This window comes from Myxocyprinus asiaticus, chromosome 14, assembly GCF_019703515.2.
Source record: "Myxocyprinus asiaticus isolate MX2 ecotype Aquarium Trade chromosome 14, UBuf_Myxa_2, whole genome shotgun sequence".
NCBI lineage: Eukaryota > Metazoa > Chordata > Actinopteri > Cypriniformes > Catostomidae > Myxocyprinus > Myxocyprinus asiaticus.
In genome coordinates, this window is record NC_059357.1 from 21288152 (window position 1) to 21307059 (window position 18908).

The window sequence follows — 18908 nt, forward strand, 5'->3', positions numbered from 1 at the left end:
AAGACCTGCGATTAGTCACACAGATGCAAGAATGAAGGGCAAGGGAACTCTGCGGAAAACGGTGTCAAAGGTCATGTCAGGTTCATTAAGACCAATCTAAACCAGGGATGGATTATGACTTGCAAAGGCCCTGGGGCCAATTATCTCCAAGGGCGCCCCTCCCACCATTTTTTGGGGGGTTGTTTTCGTTTCATTGTTGATGGGTTTTCGCGGGATTGCGCAACCTTAAAGTCAAGGGCCCCTGGTAGGCAAGGGCCCCTGGGCACTGGCCCGGTCAGTAATCCATCCCTGATCTAAACAACCATGTCAAAACCTGTAACAAAGTTGAGGACACCTTGAAATGTCACGTTAAGTCCTACATTTAACATTTTCCCAATTATTTTCTTAATTACGCATATTTCCGTGTTGTGCACATTGAGTTGAAGTGAGGATACCACATGGTCCGTTAGCCCCATGAACTCACCTGTGCTTTCGGTTAAGTACAGGTGACCTTCCACCTGCAGATGAGGTCACTCCACTCCACTTCCAATGCCCTCTCAAGGAACTCGGTGTATAATGTATGGAGAAACGTTGTTTTCACAGTTAAATTAATATGAATGTCCGCAGATATCCTCTCCACCTGCGGAGCAAAGTGGACAGGCCACTGCCATTGCTAAAGCGCTTCCAGGTGCGCGGACCCCTCAGGGTCTCCCATATCACCCATGAGTTTATACTCCAGGAATAAAACGTATTCCTTAAAGCAGCGAAAAGACCTCCTTTACACACAGCAGGCGTAACAGTAGGCAACTATGACTGAAATATTGACATTTCAAAAAGCGATAAAACAATATCCATTCGCACCTTGCCTAATACTTTATCTAAAAAAGGTAAACGTCCGTCGCTCTGTCATTGTAGCTTTTTGAAAACGACATGAATATTGTATGGAAAGTATAAAATAAGCACATCTGAACAATAAACTTGCGATCCAGTAGTTAAGAATGTCTTATAATAATACTACAGGTGCTTTCACACTGTATAGCAGACTGGAGGGAAAGGACGAAGCGAGTTCCGTGATTTTGATGGCTTCTTTTCCTGCTAGGTTTGCAGATTTCTTTCCTCCTGTCGATGTTTCTTGCCAGTTCAGGGCACGAATGGCCAGTGTTCACCTTTCTAGCGAAATGCGACCTTATAAACAGTCCATACGTGTTCATTAATCCAACACCTGCGTGTGGTAATTTTGTCTAAACACATGAAAAATGAAACGAGCCCTCAGCTCGTTGCTCGGACAATCTCCGCATTATTTTGCGACAAATGTTTATGAATAAAGGCATGTGACTGTGAAAGCAGCCTTCTTGCATCCACTTGACTAAACTAAAATTGAAAAACGTATCAAGATTATTGCATAGAAATCCAGTCGTCGATCATGTGGACAAAAGAAGCGGTGCGCGCTCTTAAACTTCGCGAACAAATTCCCCTTTCCGTTGATGTCTGCTACTTGCACGACAACTTAAAAACCCGCGAAAGTAGCGAAAAAATATCCTTCCCGAGGTTAGTTGATGTTATCTGGGTGATATTAAACGGCAGATGAGATCTTGAGGCGACATTACTCCAAGCATTCTCGTAAAGATGATGATAAACAGCAGATGCTAGAGCCCAACGACTTTCCTGACAGCGAAAAAGCAGTTCGTCACCGGAACCCATGAGCTCGTTTCCTTCAAAACCAGCCAAAAGTTCGTCGTGTTGAGGATAAAATGGGATCTCAAAATATTATTATTATTATTTGTATCGTCTTCGGTGACCAAATTTGCATTGCAAACCATAATTTTCATAACACGTTCAAGATGACATCTGTGGTAAGCGCGGGAGCGCGCTGCGCCTGACTTTAGTTTATGCTTGGTGACGCGCACAGCATCACTGCCGCGCGCAGCATGTAGTGCACACACATTTATGACGTAGGAGTCAAAAATGAATTTTTATAGGTGAGAATACCCGGAGTGAAGAGACTTTTACAGAGGGATCTATGTCTATGTGAATAACGTTGCACACATTACATATGTATACAGCTCTTCTTTTCAATACAATGTATAAAAAGTTGTCGTATAAAAAATAAAACAGCCTTACATGTGCAGCAATTACAAAAAAGTCAGCTTTTTTCTCCGTTTTGTTCTTGTATTTGTGTTTGAGACCAATATTTATTTCCAATATCAATAACTGCATAATTACTTAAATGTAACTAGTTATTAAATAATTACCAATTGTACATCTCTTTAGAAGAGCAGCAAGTCACCTCTTTTGAGATAAAGCTCACGTCACATTGTAACAATTAAAAGATACTCAAGGCACCATTTGGGGTTCCTCAGATGCCACACTGGGAGAACCCTCTGGAGCTGGTACCTCAAATGTATGTATGTACTCAAGAAACTTCAAGATACGTATATTTCAAGTGATTTGAAGCCATTCCCTTATGGAGTTACTGAAAGGGCCGTTGACAGTCTCTTGCAGGAACTAAGAGCAAGTTTCCCAGAGAACTAAAAGGGTGTCTGGAGGTTCTCCAGATGGTGCTGCCAGTCTGGCACACTGGGGAAAAAAAATAAATACAATTTCCTTAGTTTTTATTTAGCAAGTTTTCACACAGAAAATGTTGTTGGTTTAAAATTAAATAAAATCTATACTTAAATTCATAACATAATATTCATGAAATGAGAGTACATTTAACTTAATGTGTTGTGCATTGCCATATTTAAATAAGTAAAATTTAAATGAACATTTTACTTGAACATTCCACATTTTAAACTTTCATTATAAACAAGTTAAATAATGTACTACATGACATTTGGAAGCTTTCCAAAGGAACATTTCATGCATGCTATGTAGTCTATTAGACATCACCTTGCATTAATGGCAATGCGATCACAATATGGAGCTGTGCATGTAGACCTCAACACTTGGTGCACAAAACACGATGTAAAATCTCCCCAATTTAGAATGCCCAATTCCCAATGCTCTCTAAGTCCTCGTGGTGGCATAGTGACTCGCCTCAATCCGGCTGGCGGAGGATGAATCTCAGTTGCCTCCGTGTCTGAGACGTCAATCCGCACATCTTATCACGTGGCTTGTTGAGCACGTTACCGTGGAGACGTAGCGCGTGTGGAGGCCCACGCTATTCTCTGCGGCATCCACGTACAACTCACCACGTGCCCCACCGAGAGCAAACCACATTATAGGGACCACGAGGAGGTTACATGTGACTCTACCCTCCCTAGCAACTGGGCCAGTTTGGTTGCTTAGGAGACCTGGCTGGAAGTAAAATAACAGTTTTAATAAAAAAAATGGTATTTACAAATTAAGGAATAGTTCACCCGAAAATGAAAATTCTCTCATCATTTACTCACCCTCGTGCCATCCCGGATGTTTATGATTTTCTTTCTTCAGCAAAACACAAATGAAGATTTTTAGAAGAATTTCTCAGCTCTTTTGGTCCATACAATGCAAGTGAATGGGTGCCAATATTTTGATGCTCCACAAATCACATAAGTCAGCATAAAAGTAATCCATATGACTCCAGTGGTTAAATCAGTGTCTTTAGAAACGATGATAGGTGTGGGTGAGAAACAGATCAATATTTTAGTCAATTTTTACTATAAATACTCCTCCTGCTCAGTTTAAAATCTCCATTTTAAATTTAATTTTCACATTCTTCTTCTTGTGTTTTTTTTTTTTTTTCACATTGTTCATGCATACGCCCCATTCTGGGCAGGAAGAAGAATTTCTAGCAAAAAGGTGTGTAAATGATGAGAGAATTTTCATTTTTGGGTGAACTATTCCTTTAACATATCATTTTTTTTAATTTTTTTTTTATCATGAACGGGTTATTCTGAGTAGAAATGAACTTCAGACACCACAAAACAAAATCAACAATAAAAATAGTAAATAAACTTGCATACATGGTGCAAGCTCATTATTTATTCAAACCTGCATGCTGGGAACAACAGCTTCGAAAAGTTAAGTAAATAATACTTTTTTATTATTATTTTTACTTATTTCAAATTAGGAAATAAATACGACAAGGTTTTCTACTTAAGGATTAATACACTGACACACTGTAAAAAATAACAATCATAAATAATATTTATAAGCTAAAGAATTACATTTTATTTTTAAATAAAAAAAATATTAATATTTTCAAGTTCACGCTTAATCTTTTCTACTAATTTACTTCACCACAAAATAATTTTTAGTGCATCTGCGGAACCCCAAATGTTGCCTTGAGTATCTTTTGGTTTTTACAGTGCATACTTAAGTACCAGTTTTATTGTAAAAGGAAACACTCAAAAAGGCAGATCAACACCAGCATACCATTTATTCTTTTTCTCCAAAAAAATGCGTACAAAAAATGAAAAATAAAAAGGAAAAGATAAGACTGTGGGGAAATGAAAGAAAAAGACATTGCATTTTATTATAAATTCTTGTAGCATTTGAACTGAAGAGCTAATAAATTTACAAAGACAAAAATAAACCTGATAGGGGATAAGAGACAAGTAAAGAGCCAGGGCCCTCTTTCTCCTTTAAGGCCACCTTGTTCTGCTGATTAAGTTTTACATATAGAGTAATACACTTTGCTTTTATTTATCTCCGCCCACTCAACCCATGTGGACAGTTTCAACTGCATTTAAAAATAATCTTTTGCCACCTTAAATATCCATACACTTATAAAGACACTCACTTTGTTTCAGTAACTACAAATCCCTCAATGCAGAGCAAAGACAAGCATAACTTTTTCTCATTTGTTCTGTAGTTTGTAAGAGATAGCAAGCGTTAGCAGGATAGTGTAATTTGTACCTTGTCGCACTGTGCAAACCTCTAAAACCTGGTGTAAACACAGTGATTTATGTCTGAGGAAAATGTTGTTCTTCAAATAAAAGCACATATGGAACAGAAAAGAAAGCGTTGTAAACAAGACCAAATCATTTACAGGTGTAACCACCTGAAAGTACTGAGGGTGAGAAGAGTTATTTACTCAGTTATTAATGAGTTGCAGATTTTGTAATAAAAAAATGTGTTCTTATGAAGGATTTAAAACAAAAACTAAACGAAAAGTCTAAGGGCGTTTTCACACCTGGCTCGTTTGAAGCATTTGTTTCGGAACCTGGTGCATTTTCTCCCTTGGTTCGGTTCGTTTAGGCATATATGAACACGTCGATCCGCACCAAAACAATCGCAAACGAACTCTGGAGCTATTCGCTTGTGGTGAGAATGCAAACTGACCCAACGGACCAAGGAACCAAACAATATCCCTATAAAAACCATGAACATAACTGAGGGATCTTCGGAGGAGACATTTGTAGGTCAGCACTTCCCTGAAATTCATCATCAAAACGTGGAAATAGCCTTTTGGCAACTATATTAGATATAATTGCACATTTAAAATAGGAGCTGTTTTGTAATTCATGAGGTAATTTTAGTACGATCGTTTTTCGCTTTTGGATAGCGGCAGAACACGGGTTGGATGGCGTTAGCAACTTTTTGACAAATTTTTTTTTTTTTATGTGGCTTTACTCTGCTGTTTGTGTATGTGCACGTGCGACAGAGGGAGAGATCTGTGAGAACAGGCACGTTTCAATGGAGAAATAATGCAAAAGCAACTATTGACGGATAAAAAATAACCATGACGGAAACTTTACAACTCATATCCATCCGAGTGACAGATAATTTGTACTTGGAGCACAACCTCTAACTGGCGACTATCGAAAATTCTCTAAAATTTGTAATGTTTTTTTTAGAGGCATATCATTTTAATTGGTATATCAATGGATGAGCTTAATCCTGGAACAGCGAACATAGTGACCAATAAGGGGACAGCTTGCTCTCATGTGACTTTTATTGACAGTTTTAGTCCGTTTTGAAATGTTGCCTTGTGAAAGCGAACCGAACCAGGAAGAAAATGCAACATTGTAACAATTTAGTTCCCGTTTCGGAACAAAGCAAACGGTCTACAGGTCTGAAAACGCCCTAAGGTTTAATATGCAAATATTATGCCTGTTCTTGTCAAGAGTTTTTGATAATTACTCTAAACCTCACAACACATTTCAATTTCACAGTAATCTTTAAATATATACACAAAAGGGACTTTTGTGGCATTCAAGTTGTTTGAAAACATTTGGATGATTCTCAATGGCTTTGCAAGTCTAAATGTAGCATCTCCTCAAACTTACAGACTATAAGGCCATTTTAACAAGCCACTTAAACTAATTATCTACAGACCACTTTTTTATGGCATTTCACATATACAAACATAAGTAAACACCTGGCTTAACCATTTGTGGCACTACAAAACACAAAAAGCAATAGGATTAAAACACAGAGGCATTTCATTCATTTCAAGAAACTACATGATGTCAATGTTGTTGCACAAATACATGACCACTGGAGAGCTCACAGCTTATAAAATGGCCACAGTGACAAATCACAAGATGCAAAGTCACAGTTTCACGCCGACATGTAAATGTGCATATTAAACCTGTGATGGAAGTGTTCATTTAAATGTAGATCTACCGCATCCCCCTTTCTGCTTACTAGCTTTCATAGAGAAGCATGACAAAACCCCAACCACTGACTATTTGTCTGCTTAAGAGTATGAAATTATGATCTGCTATAGCAAACCTAAAGTTCAATTGAACAACTGCATTTAACAATGAACACTGGGGGTTACATAGCTGGATCATTGTGACCCATCCATATTCCTGAGCAATGCTTAGGAGCCACACCGTTAAGTATGTCCTTGCAAATCCCAATGAACCTTGTCAAAGAGAAGCCCACAGGAAATAGCCCAAATTATGTGATGACAGGAAGTGGGGTGGGGGGTAGGCAATGACGCGACACATCATAAATGTCATTTCCTCTGAGACCAAGTTCCCTGTGAGTATATTCATTTCTTGTACAAGCATGGTCTCATGCAGGAAGGCATAAGTACAGTACAGTGCATCACAGTACATTCACTCTGCCTAGTGGTACTTCTGTTCAAATGCCTCTGCAAAAAAATCATCAAGGTTTATTTAAAAGTTAAGACGTACAGACTGCTGAACAGCACTAACTAAAAATATGTCTAAAAGACTAAAATAGAACAACAGAGATACAGAAAGTGTATCATACTGAAACCTGATATGATGAGCAAAGATATTACTAGATGGCATACTGTAGCAATGCAAAGGAGACTGTAGCTAAGAGAACAATGTGACTTTGGGTCAAAGAAGGATTTTCATTCTAAACACTAGAGGGCGTCAGAAAAAGGGGGAGATAAAAGTCTATCATGTTTTCAGCATTCAATCAAGTGTAGATGTTAATTTACAATAAGAATAACTCAAAGTGGTCAATCTTCAGCAATGGGCATGAACGTTCAAATGCCTCAGATACATGTCATATTTGAAAAGGAAACTCATGTTTGCTTACAGGATCTGTAAAATGTTTCATCATTGATTCTTTAGTCAAAAGAAAATAATGTGTGTTAAGAGCAGGAAAGTAAAAATGGATGGGCTGAATTAAACTCAAGTGAGTTATTTACAATACAGTGTACCTTGTAGATTCACAGATTAAGAAAAACACCTGCACCAACAAAGCAAAACAAAATAAAAGACAGTCTTCCCACTGAAAGGAACACTGGTAAGTCATGTACTCTGAAGACAGTACCAATTGCTACAACACAAGCAAGGGGAAAATATCAATCATAAAAACAAACACTTAAGTCAACTACAGACATAAAAGATTGCCGATTAATTTTGATGCAATACCCCAGAATTCTTACCTGAGTGTATAATCTAAAACTTTATATTCATGCAAGCATTTCATCTCAAAACCACTCTTACAACAGAAATACAACAAACAAACCAATACTATTACTGCCAAACAGGATCATAATGATACTAATGAGAAAATCATCCCACTTATGAGGGATTCAAAGATTTTGGTCACAATCAACTAACATTTTACTGTGGATGAACTCCACAACACTAGATATCAAATAAGAAACATAAAAATATGATGAACATACAGTTATATATGCTAAAGCTAAATAAAAATGAAAAAAAAAAAAAAAAATCTTAAAAGAAGGATATCAACCCTATAAAAGGTGGTGTATTTGTGATTGTGTTGCGTGTGTGTGAGAGAGTGTAAGTGGTGGCTGAGCAGAGTATATAAAGGGTCATCATTGGCCAGGGAAAGGCTAGCTGTGGAAAACAAATCGCTAATGATTATGATGTCTTGGTGATGCTCTCTGCATCCTTGGAGGCCCAAAGCTCCTTGTGCTGCTTGCGACCGAAGCCCTCATCGTAGTTTCCTTTGCTCTTAAAGAGCTGCTGGAAGTGTGGCTTGCAGTAGAACTCCCCCTGCAGTGCTGCGTAGGATCCCAGACTACAAAGCAGAAAAGTCAAGTGAGAACACTACTAGTTCACATTATCAGTGCTGATATTTGGAAACAGTCATAGTACAGAAATTTGTATTACATTTTAATGACTACGAGTGCAACAGTGGAAATGCCTTGCTAGACACAATAGAAAGTCTGATGTCTATTGAGGTCTACTGCACTCCCGAGGCATGCTTTTTTTTTTTTCAAATAAACTTTGTAACATCTGCAATGTCATTGTTTAATTTTATCTATCTTTCCATCTATTTACTGCGAGTCACTAAGCATTTATGATCAAAATATTGTTCCATTTATAGCTGTCAAAATTAAAGCGTTAACGAATGCGATTAATTAAAAAAAAGCTTTAATAGTTTAACACGTTCATTTTCTTAATCACGAATAATGCAGGAAGGGCGAACCTTTGCAATGTGTCCACCCGGAGTCATTACACTGACACACACACACAAACAAACACACACAACAGTGATTCAGTGTCAGTGAAAAAGTAATGGAGAAATGACCACTTAACACTTTTTGTTGTACAAAACAAGCCTAGATGGAACCTGTGACAGAAATAGAGTATTTTTCAGCCTAAGTAATGTGCATTTTAGTTACCACAGAAGCATGGTAAGTCTTAACTATCACCAAAAAAAAAAAAAAAAGAAAAAAAAAAGGAGATGTTTTGGTCTGCAAGCGCTTTTCATGTGGAGTTCAAAGCAGTGCTTGACGCTGGCGCTGTTTATTGTTACATATTGTTATTTTTCTACTTGAATTGGTGCTATTTTAGTGCATTTCTATCTTTATAGCGTGGGAAGGCTTTTTTTTTTTTTTTTTTTTTTTTTAAGAAAATGTTAATAAAGCATTATATTGTTACATATTGTTATTTTTCTTTCCTACAAAGGAAATAAATGCATTTTGACAGGCAAAGAAGTATATTTAGAGTCAAATTTCAGTACCTTCAAAAACTGTGATTAATCGTCATTAACTTAAAAACTATGCAATTAATCGCGATTAAATCTTTAGACTGACTGACAGCACTAGTTTCATTAAAAGACATTACACAGTGCATAATAACAGTTCAAATTAATGCACAGATCAATACAAATTCACTTTAATATTATATGCTTAAATATTTGTATATTTTGTATCACATCAAAAACATTCTTCCCTTTCAGATTATTTAAATTCTTACCTGCTCATTTGAAATGCCTGCCTGGCTGCTGTCCTCACCCTGTCACTCACTGTGATATATCCACATAATCCAGAAAAAAACAACTAATCATTTCTATTGACAGTTTTAACATCTCCATTGAACACGTGACCTGTATATACATACAGTACTTTATACAAATATACTATATACACATCCTATATAGCTAAATTATATATGTACATTTATTGTAAAGCCAGAGAAGGATGGACACCCCTGGTTCCTCTAAAAAAAATTTCTCTTCATTAAATAAATCTTATGGAGGTTTTTTTCCTTGCCACATTCGATTTGATTTGCTCACTGTGAACTTTAAAATGCAGGTGAATTAAACACTGGCCGCTACAGCATTGCTATTAGAGAACTCTAATATGTTATATCTAATATGTGACACCTCCATAATGAGTTATGGAGGTGTCATTGAGGCTTTTAATGATTGCTCATCAAGTAGTGGACATATGCAACATTTCTGAAATAGTAAACAATAAAAATAATCAGCAACTAAATGACTGAAGTATCTCCATTGTATCATATAGACATGGAAGTAACAAATTCTCTCCTCTGACTGAAAGTTATCATTTCACCATTTATCGGAGAACAGCCTTATAATTTACACTGTATATCACAGCATGCTCAGATTCACAAACATCAACACAAGCTCAATTAACATGATAAATTATACAAAAATTAAAAGCATTAATATAATCAAAGAATTATCTAAATAATATGGATCTTACTTATTCCTTTACTCATACACTGTCCATATAGACTTGAGCAATCATGAGCAAACTTCTATAGCATTTAGTGCAAATGCACTACCGCATGACTACATCTATTCACCAACTACTCAGTTTATGCAACACTGCATATTGTGTACTGCGCTAATCTTAATGGGCTCGGAGTAGTACTTATTCACCTTGCTCCGCGACTGCGCCAAACAAACATAATTCTGAACACTCAATGTAGTTTCGAAATGCCAATAATGTTACCAAACACCTCCTGGAGTTAGAGTTGTGTTGGAAAGGTACTAAGCTATGAGCACTTTAGACAAAAAACTAGGCAGTTGGTAGAAAGAAAACAAGATTTCCTTGAACACTGTATATTTGGCTTTGTTTTCAGTTTTGTCCACAACATCATCATTATTTATTACTTTTGGATGGACAGAAATTCTGACCCTAAAGATCTACAAGTTTCCCACTAATTTTTTCAATCTCATCTTTAAAACCTTTCATGGAAACTGCTGTGCCATTATTTGAATGCTCTACCACTTTCTTACATGCCTACCACCTTCTTGCATGCCTATCTATTGCTGTGCCATACATTTTTTATCATCTCAGATTTACCTACCCTCTAAACATAATTAAAACATGTGGTTCTTCATTCTAGCTGTTCTTGGCCTGAATAATCAGTACTGTATGTTAGTGAAAAGTCTGGCCATGTCAGACTAGACTAGGCTTGACTGAAAAACACGACACTCACAGATGAATGATCATTCTTTTAGTACAGTATGTTTGCAACAGTCACATTTAACTGTTCGTGTTTGCTGTAAATTCCCAGTGTGTGCTGGTGAAGAAATGTCTAACCTGAGTTTGGTGTTGCAGTGCTTGCAGCAGAAGCATGTGGTGTGGAAGATGAGGTTGTTGGCCACAAGTCTCTCCATCGGATACACCGTCTTTTCACATGATGCACACGTCTCCTTCTGTGTCTTGAAACTAAAAGACTGGTACAAAACAGAAGGCACACACTAATTTACTTTCAGTCATTTAAGACACTCATAGACTAATTAAAAAAAAATTAGCTGGCTAATATTGTTATACAGTATATTCAATATTTATTAAAAAAGCTTTAACAATTAAATGGGTTTGAATCCCCATGGAAGTACACATCTGAAAGATTTATAGCAGTAATTCTCCAATGGTTTTGCTTCAAGACCAATATTTTACATTGGAGATCAAGTGATGACCAAACACCATACCAAAAAGTAAATGTTTTTTGTTTTTTGCACAAAATTAAACAAAAGGTTGTTTATCAATATTTAAAATAATATTAAAGAAATAATATAATTAAATAATTAAAAATCTCTGTAGGTATTAGTGCCCACTTTTTCGGCTATCTTGGTTCAGGAAGTGTTTTTCCCCATTCAGTTCTTCCATAGGGATTTCATAAAATTCTTCATAAAAGCATTTTAAGCCATGAACCAAATCAACAAGCTCTGAGGTAAATAACAAGATTAACAAGTTTGATTTAAAGCAAAGTATCTGAAAAAAGGTACAAGACTGTGTACTTATGTACACATGGACTTAACTACAATCCCCTTAAGCACTGTGAATTATGTAGGCCATATCGATTTAAAAACTTATTTATAAAATTATTGATTTAAAGTTCTTGATTCTGAGTAAATAAATAATACACTTACATATTAATGCTAAATATTCAGATATATACAAATATACAAGTACTTTGAAAGTGTAAGGAGACCAAATCAATTGCGTCAATCACAGTGCATCATGGGAGTGGGCGGTCACTGCAGAGCTAATTTGCCGCAACTGAGTTTACACTTAGGCTACGTCCACATTAAACCGGATACATTTGAATACAGTGTTTTCGTTTTCGAAAGGTTCTCTGTCCACACTGCCATTTCCAAAAGTTGCTCGTCCATATTGAGACGGATGAAAAGTCTTAAATCCCCTTAATGCACAAGCGAAAAAGTTACATTCCATGTGTGGTCTGAAACACAACTGTCCTCGTGTTCCGTTGCCGGTTGGCAATTTAGAGTTAACTTTCCATTGCCTTTGAAGGTATGCAGTGTGTAGGTTGTACAAAATAACATTTATCTTTAACAATGCTTTCAAAGTGAATATCAGGCACAACAATGCTGCTACAACATGGACTGCCATCTTGATCGTTTTGGGTTGAATTAATCACATGACTGCGTCACATGACAACAAATACATAATCGTTTTCAGATATCTCAGTTTTCTCTTCCCACACTACAACGTGAAGACTGCGTTTTCAAAATTATTCACTTGAGAGTGTTTTCGATGTCAAAAACGCAGTCTCAGTGTGGAAGGTCAAAAAAAAAAAAAAAAGATGCATTTTAAAACAAATATGTGTGGATGTGGCCTTAGAAACTAGTTCCAGGTGGGCATGTTTTAAATGTAATCGGTGTAGTTATTTTACCTTAAGCAGGGATTATTACATGTCTTGCAGCCTGTCAATGTCAGTATCTGTCTAATTCGGCTGCCTTCTACCCAGTGACAGGATTTGTGCCAAAATACTGTAAAATTTGATTGGATGCACAGCCTTTGATGTTAACAAAATATATGGCAAACTTTGTCTTTCTTTTAAAAGTTGATAATGCTTTAGTTGCAGTTTTTTTACTTAAATGTAACATTGTTTGTACTAGCAGACCTACGATTAATTTAAAGCACAATATGAAAAACCTAGAGACATGGGTAGCATTAAATATGATTTAACAGATGAAAAAGAGAGAAGGATGTGTAAAGGAAAGAAAAATTTACCTTAGAGCGCTGAACGGGCTTGTCATCAGATGTGTTCCTGTTGTCCTGGAAACAAAAGCAATGGTCCTAAGACAGGTTACCCATGGCAACACTATTTCAGGCATTGACTTGAATACCATAACATCATCCATCCATCATTACTATTGTCCATTATCAGAACAGCCCTCCTAAACTAACATTACTTAAGCTTTTTGATATTTAAGTTTCCCTTTGTCCTTTTCCACAACATCTACTGTCTCTCCTCTGTCCCTCCATCAGGCCATATAAAGTAGTTTTACAAACACATTCTGCATACCACTAAACCTAATATACACACACCGCATGCTTTCAGTTTCAGCCTGTAACACATTACATAACACAAGCCCATGTCCTAAGGTCAGATCTGAACCAAATATTTTGTAGCACTTGAGCATTTAAATTTAAAGCTGTGTGCGTGAACAGCTCCCAACCAGTACAAACCTTAAAATCACATGTAAGGGATAGTAAAGGGATAGTTCACCCAAAAATGAAAATTCTCTCATCATTTACTTAACCTCATGCCATCCCAGATGTCTATTACATTCTTCTGTAGAACAAAAACAAAGATTTTTAGAAGAATATTTCAGCTCTGTAGGTCCATATAACGCAAATGAATGGGGTCCAAAACTTTAAAGTTCCAAAAAATACATTAAGGCAGCATAAAAGTAATCCATAAGACTCCAGTGGTTTAATCCATGTCTTCTGAAGCGATTCAGTTGGTTTTGGGTGAGACCTGGCCAAAATATAACTCCTTTTTCCCTGTACATCTTGCCATTGTAGTCTCTAGGCATGATCATGATTTCAAGCTCGATTACACTATCTAGTGCTTGACGCATGCGCAGAGCACTGAGAAATGTAATCAAGCTTGAAATCATGATCGCCAAGGAGACTGCAGATGTAAGGATTTATAGTGAAAATTGAGTAAGGAAGGACGAAATTCATACACATCTGTGGCGTCATTAGGGTGAGTAAATGATGAGAGAATTGTAATTTTTGGGTGAACTATCCCTTTAAAAGGGACTTCAGACAACTAGCTAATGACACGGCAGGGCTCCAGACTGTGACTAAATGGTCGCATTTTCCCCGCCAGTGCGACAAAGATTTATTACAGGTCACACCAGTGCAAATACAATGTTGGCCAACTCTCCCTCTTCCTCTCTCTAAGTTTATGTGCTGCCGTTTATTTAAAATTTAGTTTATTTATTTTTATTTGCCGTCTATTAAGCAATATCAAATGGCAAACGCATCAAATGCAGAACGAAACGGCGATATCCACTACCCGGACCAGTTATCAGCACGGCTCAATGGACAGAGCAGTGCGATGACAGAACAGGTGTGTTCAATTGCGGAGCGTCAATCATTACAGCACTGTAAGAACCAGTGAGAAGCACAGCACGAGCATGGAAAAGTTGTGTTTACTCGTCGAACAGGTCGAGCTCTCGGCACACACAAATGATCATTACACCGCTGCCTGCGAGAACCAGTGAAGCTCGGCTCAATTCGCAGAAAACATTTGAATTTGGCACAGAATTATCAGGTGCAAACCTCTATGAAACCCTCGGTGAGTGAAGTAGTTTAAACCCACATTAAACGGCCCAGCATTCGAAACATAGGCTACTGACAAGACGAACAGGAACACAGATATAAACAAGACTTTTCACACTTCAGCACCCTTAGAGAATAACCATCTATATTTACTATAGTAACACTAACTGTACTAGCTAGTATTTTAGACAGAAATAGATTCATTATAAATATCATTTATAATGGGCTATATATTAAGGGGTGGGGAATCATTCATTTTTGTTACAACTATGGTAGTTTATAAATGCTGATATATATTTTTTAAGTGTTTAGAGAATTGTTTTTCCATTACAAAAATGCCATTGTTTTATAAAAATCATGTTACATCTAATCATGGTAGAGAAGATGTTCTTTGTTTTACCTTGGGTTTACCATTGTTTTGTTACCTACTGTTAAAACACACACACACACACACACACACACACACATATATTACTATGGTGAATTTTAATAAGGGCTAATGCAAAATATAATCAAGGGCTTTAAAGCATGGACCTTTGTGAATTATGGACAAACTTAGTTTTCCTTCTGTGTAAAAATCTGTTCTCTTCAAATGCTCTATGATTGCAGAAAAATATAATTGGTTTTGTTTGCCTGAAAACAAGAACCTGATGAAAGGAGTCCCAGTTTAGTCACACTGTCAGAATAATTTAGCCCTATATAAATTAGGTGTTAACTTTTTATCAATGTTAAAGATAACCTTCTTGTCACAACCCCAATTCCCAAAAAGTTGGGACAGTATGAAAAATGCTAATAAAAACAAAAAGTAGTGATTTGTAAATTATATTCACCCTGTGCTATATTGAAAGCACTACAACTAAACATTATATGATGTTTTACCTTGTGAAATTCATTTTTATTTTATTTTATGTACAGACATTTAAAATCAGATGATTGCAACACACTCCAAAAAAGTTGAGACAGGGGCAATTTAAAACTAATGGCAATTTGACGAGTTAAAATAACAAGGCGATGTGAAACAGGAGATGTTAGACAGGTGGGGCAATTGTGTCATAGTATATAAGGAGCCTCCAAAAACAGCCTAGTCCTTCAAGAGCTAGGATCATTCGAGACTTATCAATTTGCCAACAGATGCTTCCGCAAATAATCCAGCACTTTGAGAACAAAGTTCCCCATAGACAAATTGGAAGGATTTTGGGCATTTTATCCTCTACAGTGCACAATATACTTCAAATATTCAAGGAATCTGGTCAAATCTCAGTGGGTAAAGGGCAAGACGAAAACCACTTCTGAATGCATGTGATCTCTGATCCCTCAGACATCATGGTCTTAAAAAACATCATCTGTAATGGATATCATGAACATGGATTTGGGATTACTTTAGTAAACCTTTGTTAGTCAACACCATTCGCCACTGCATCCACAGATGTCTGTAATCTTGATCTATCGACCTCCGAAGTCTCACCCTGATTTTTTCTCTGAACTTAGTGAGTTACTTATGTCTTCATCTGTTATTTTACTTGGTGATTTAAATATACTTGAAAATACAGTGCAGTCTAACAAACTTATGTCTATATTGGAATATTTCAATCTCATACAACATGTTGATTTTGCAACTCTTTCCAGGGGTCATATACTGGATCTTATTTGTACATCTGGCTTATCAAATATCTCTGTTTCTGTCTCTGACTTTGCTTTCTCTGACCACAAACTTTTCAACTTTAGCTTCATTTTCCAATATTTACACCATGTATATATATATATATATATATATATATATATATATATATATATATATATATATATATATACATATATATATATATATATATATATATATATATATATATATATATATATATATATATATAAAAAAAACTGCTTTCCTTGCATAAAATCAGCTCTGTCAACCCCACATCTTTCTCTGATTCTATAAGAGCCTCTCCTCTGTCAGACTCTATCTCACTGTCCATTAGAGATCTGTTTATTTATAAAGATGCTATTTCTAAAGCACTTCAGAAGCATGCTCGTTAAGACTAGGATGGTTCCCTCCACTCACGCCTCACCCTTGTTCACTCCCGAGCTCCAGGGTATGAAAGCTGAAGGCCGTCACCTTGAAAGATTGTACAGAAAAACTGGACTCACAGTACATTCATTGGTTTATACAGAGCACATGCTTAACTACCAAACTGCCCTCACTGCTGCACGCTGCTATCTCTCCTCAACCATTAAAAACTCTAGATGCAGACCTAAAGTACTTTTTGCAATGGTAAATAAACTCATTAGGCCTCCAGAACATGATATTTCTGGCTCTGATGAGCTTGTGAATGGCTTTCTTCAATTCTTCGCAGACAAATTAAAGTCTGTTTCTGAGTCTATTGCCAATGATACACCACATACATGTGCTTCTCAAACAGAGTCTTTGTCAGTCCACCCAAATTTTTCTCTGTCTGCCTTTACTACTACTACTACTACTACTACTATAACTGATCTAATTATGAAGTCTAATTCTACATCCTGTCAACTTGACTCTGCTCCTACCTCTCTACTTAAAATGTCTGTCTCTAGTATTTCACCTACCATCACACATTTGATTTATTGTTGCCTAACCTCTGCCACAGTTCCAGCAGAATTAAAAACTGCTGCTGAAACCCCCATTCTTAAATAATTACAGGCTAATTTAAAATTTACCGTTCCTAGCAAAAATAATTGAAAAAGTAGTGGCCTTACAATTGCAGTCTTAAATTCTAATGGTCTTTTTGAACCTTTCCAGTCTGGTTTCCGTCCATCACACAGCACTGAGACTGCTCTTCTACGTCACTATACAAAATTACAAATCTACCACTGCTCCTTTAACACAAGGTGTTACCCAGGGTTCAGTTCTTGGACCATTACTGTTTATTATTTACATGCTTCCACTTGGTGACATCATACATAAACGGCCTTCACTTTCATTGCTATGCTGCTGACATCCAAATTTGCCTTACCACCAGCTCTGACTCACCATCTCTTCCTGACTCACTCACTGCATGTATTAGAGACATCAAACAATGGATGTCCCTGAATTTTCTCAATAACTCAATAACATCAAAACTGAAATGTTATTAATTGGCTCCAATACTCAAGTAAAAAGAATGGACCTGTGCTTTGATATTGATGGGGTTCATATTAAGCCCTCCCCTTCTGTCCATAATCTTGGTGTTTTATTTGACTCCTCTCTCTTTTGATTCTCATATTTCCTGTTGTTAAAAACTCTTTCTTCCACTTACAGAATAATGCATGACTCTGATCTTTAATCAATCTGGCTGATGCTGAAATCTTGGTACATGCTCTGATCACATCACGCCTTGATTACTGAAATACCCTGTTTATCGGCTTACCCAAAAAACAAACAAAAAAAACATTGCTAGACTACAGTATGTCCAAAATGCAGCTGCAAGAGTCCTCACCTTCACAAGGCGCTCTGCCCACATCACCCCTCTTCTGCATGATCTCCACTGGCCACCTGTTGCATCCCGTATTCAATTTAAGATACTCCTCCTAACATTTAAGTCTTTAAACGGACTTGCTCCGGTTTATTGTCTGATCTACTTCACCTTTATTTGCCTACTTGGTCTCTTAGATCTTCTGAACTTGGCCTTTTGTCTGTTCCTAGATCTCGATTGTCCACTGCAGGTGGAAGGTCATTCTGTGCTTTTGCTCCTAAGCTATGGAACGCATTACCACTTACTCTTCTAAATATTTCTTCTCTGTCCACTTTCAAGACCCCGCTGAAAACGTATCTATTTGCAGTACACTTTCAGTAATTTTTTTTAATTTATTTATGTATCTTGTATTGTTTACATGCTATGAAATGTATTTCTGAAATGTGCTTATTGTAAAGTGACCTAGAACTTTGGGAAAGGCGCTACATAAATAAAACTAATACTACTTCTTCAGATGCAAGTTAAGACTTTACTATGCAAAGCAGAAGCCCTACTTCAACACTGTCCAGAAGCACTGCTGACTTCTCTGGGCTCATTCTCATCTTAGATGGAAAGTAGAACAGTGGAACTGTATTTTTTGGTCTGATGAGTCCACATTTCAAATAGTTTTTGAAAAACACAGCCGTCATGTTCTCCGGGCCAAAGAGGATCCAAGCTGTTATCAGCGTCAGGTCCAAAAGCCAGTGTCTGTATGGGCCAGGGGTGTGTCAGTGCCCATGGCATGGGTAACACGCACATCTGTGAAGGCACCATTAATG

The 18908-nt window shown here is 36.9% G+C and overlaps 2 protein-coding genes across 3 annotated transcripts in view; both read right to left on the minus strand.

Annotated features, from left to right (window-relative positions):
* Nucleotides 1-1865, minus strand: part of map3k3 (mitogen-activated protein kinase kinase kinase 3) — a 38387-nt gene extending 36522 nt beyond the window's left edge. The window contains exon 1 of the mRNA XM_051715989.1: nt 464-1865. The gene's annotated coding sequence lies outside the window, so the exon portion shown is untranslated. The remainder of the gene's footprint in view (nt 1-463) is intronic.
* A 2457-nt stretch (nt 1866-4322) lies between these two features.
* The window catches only part of limd2 (LIM domain containing 2), a 40384-nt gene continuing 25798 nt past the window's right edge, over nt 4323-18908 (minus strand). The window contains exons 2-4 of one of the 2 annotated variants that reach the window (XM_051716023.1): nt 13103-13147; nt 11165-11301; nt 4323-8382 (exon numbers count right to left, since the gene is read on the minus strand). In XM_051716023.1, the coding sequence (XP_051571983.1) occupies nt 8223-8382; nt 11165-11301; nt 13103-13147 (342 nt within the window). In that variant the 3' untranslated portion in view covers nt 4323-8222. The remainder of the gene's footprint in view (nt 8383-11164; nt 11302-13102; nt 13148-18908) is intronic. The other variant, XM_051716024.1, reaches the window with a different exon arrangement.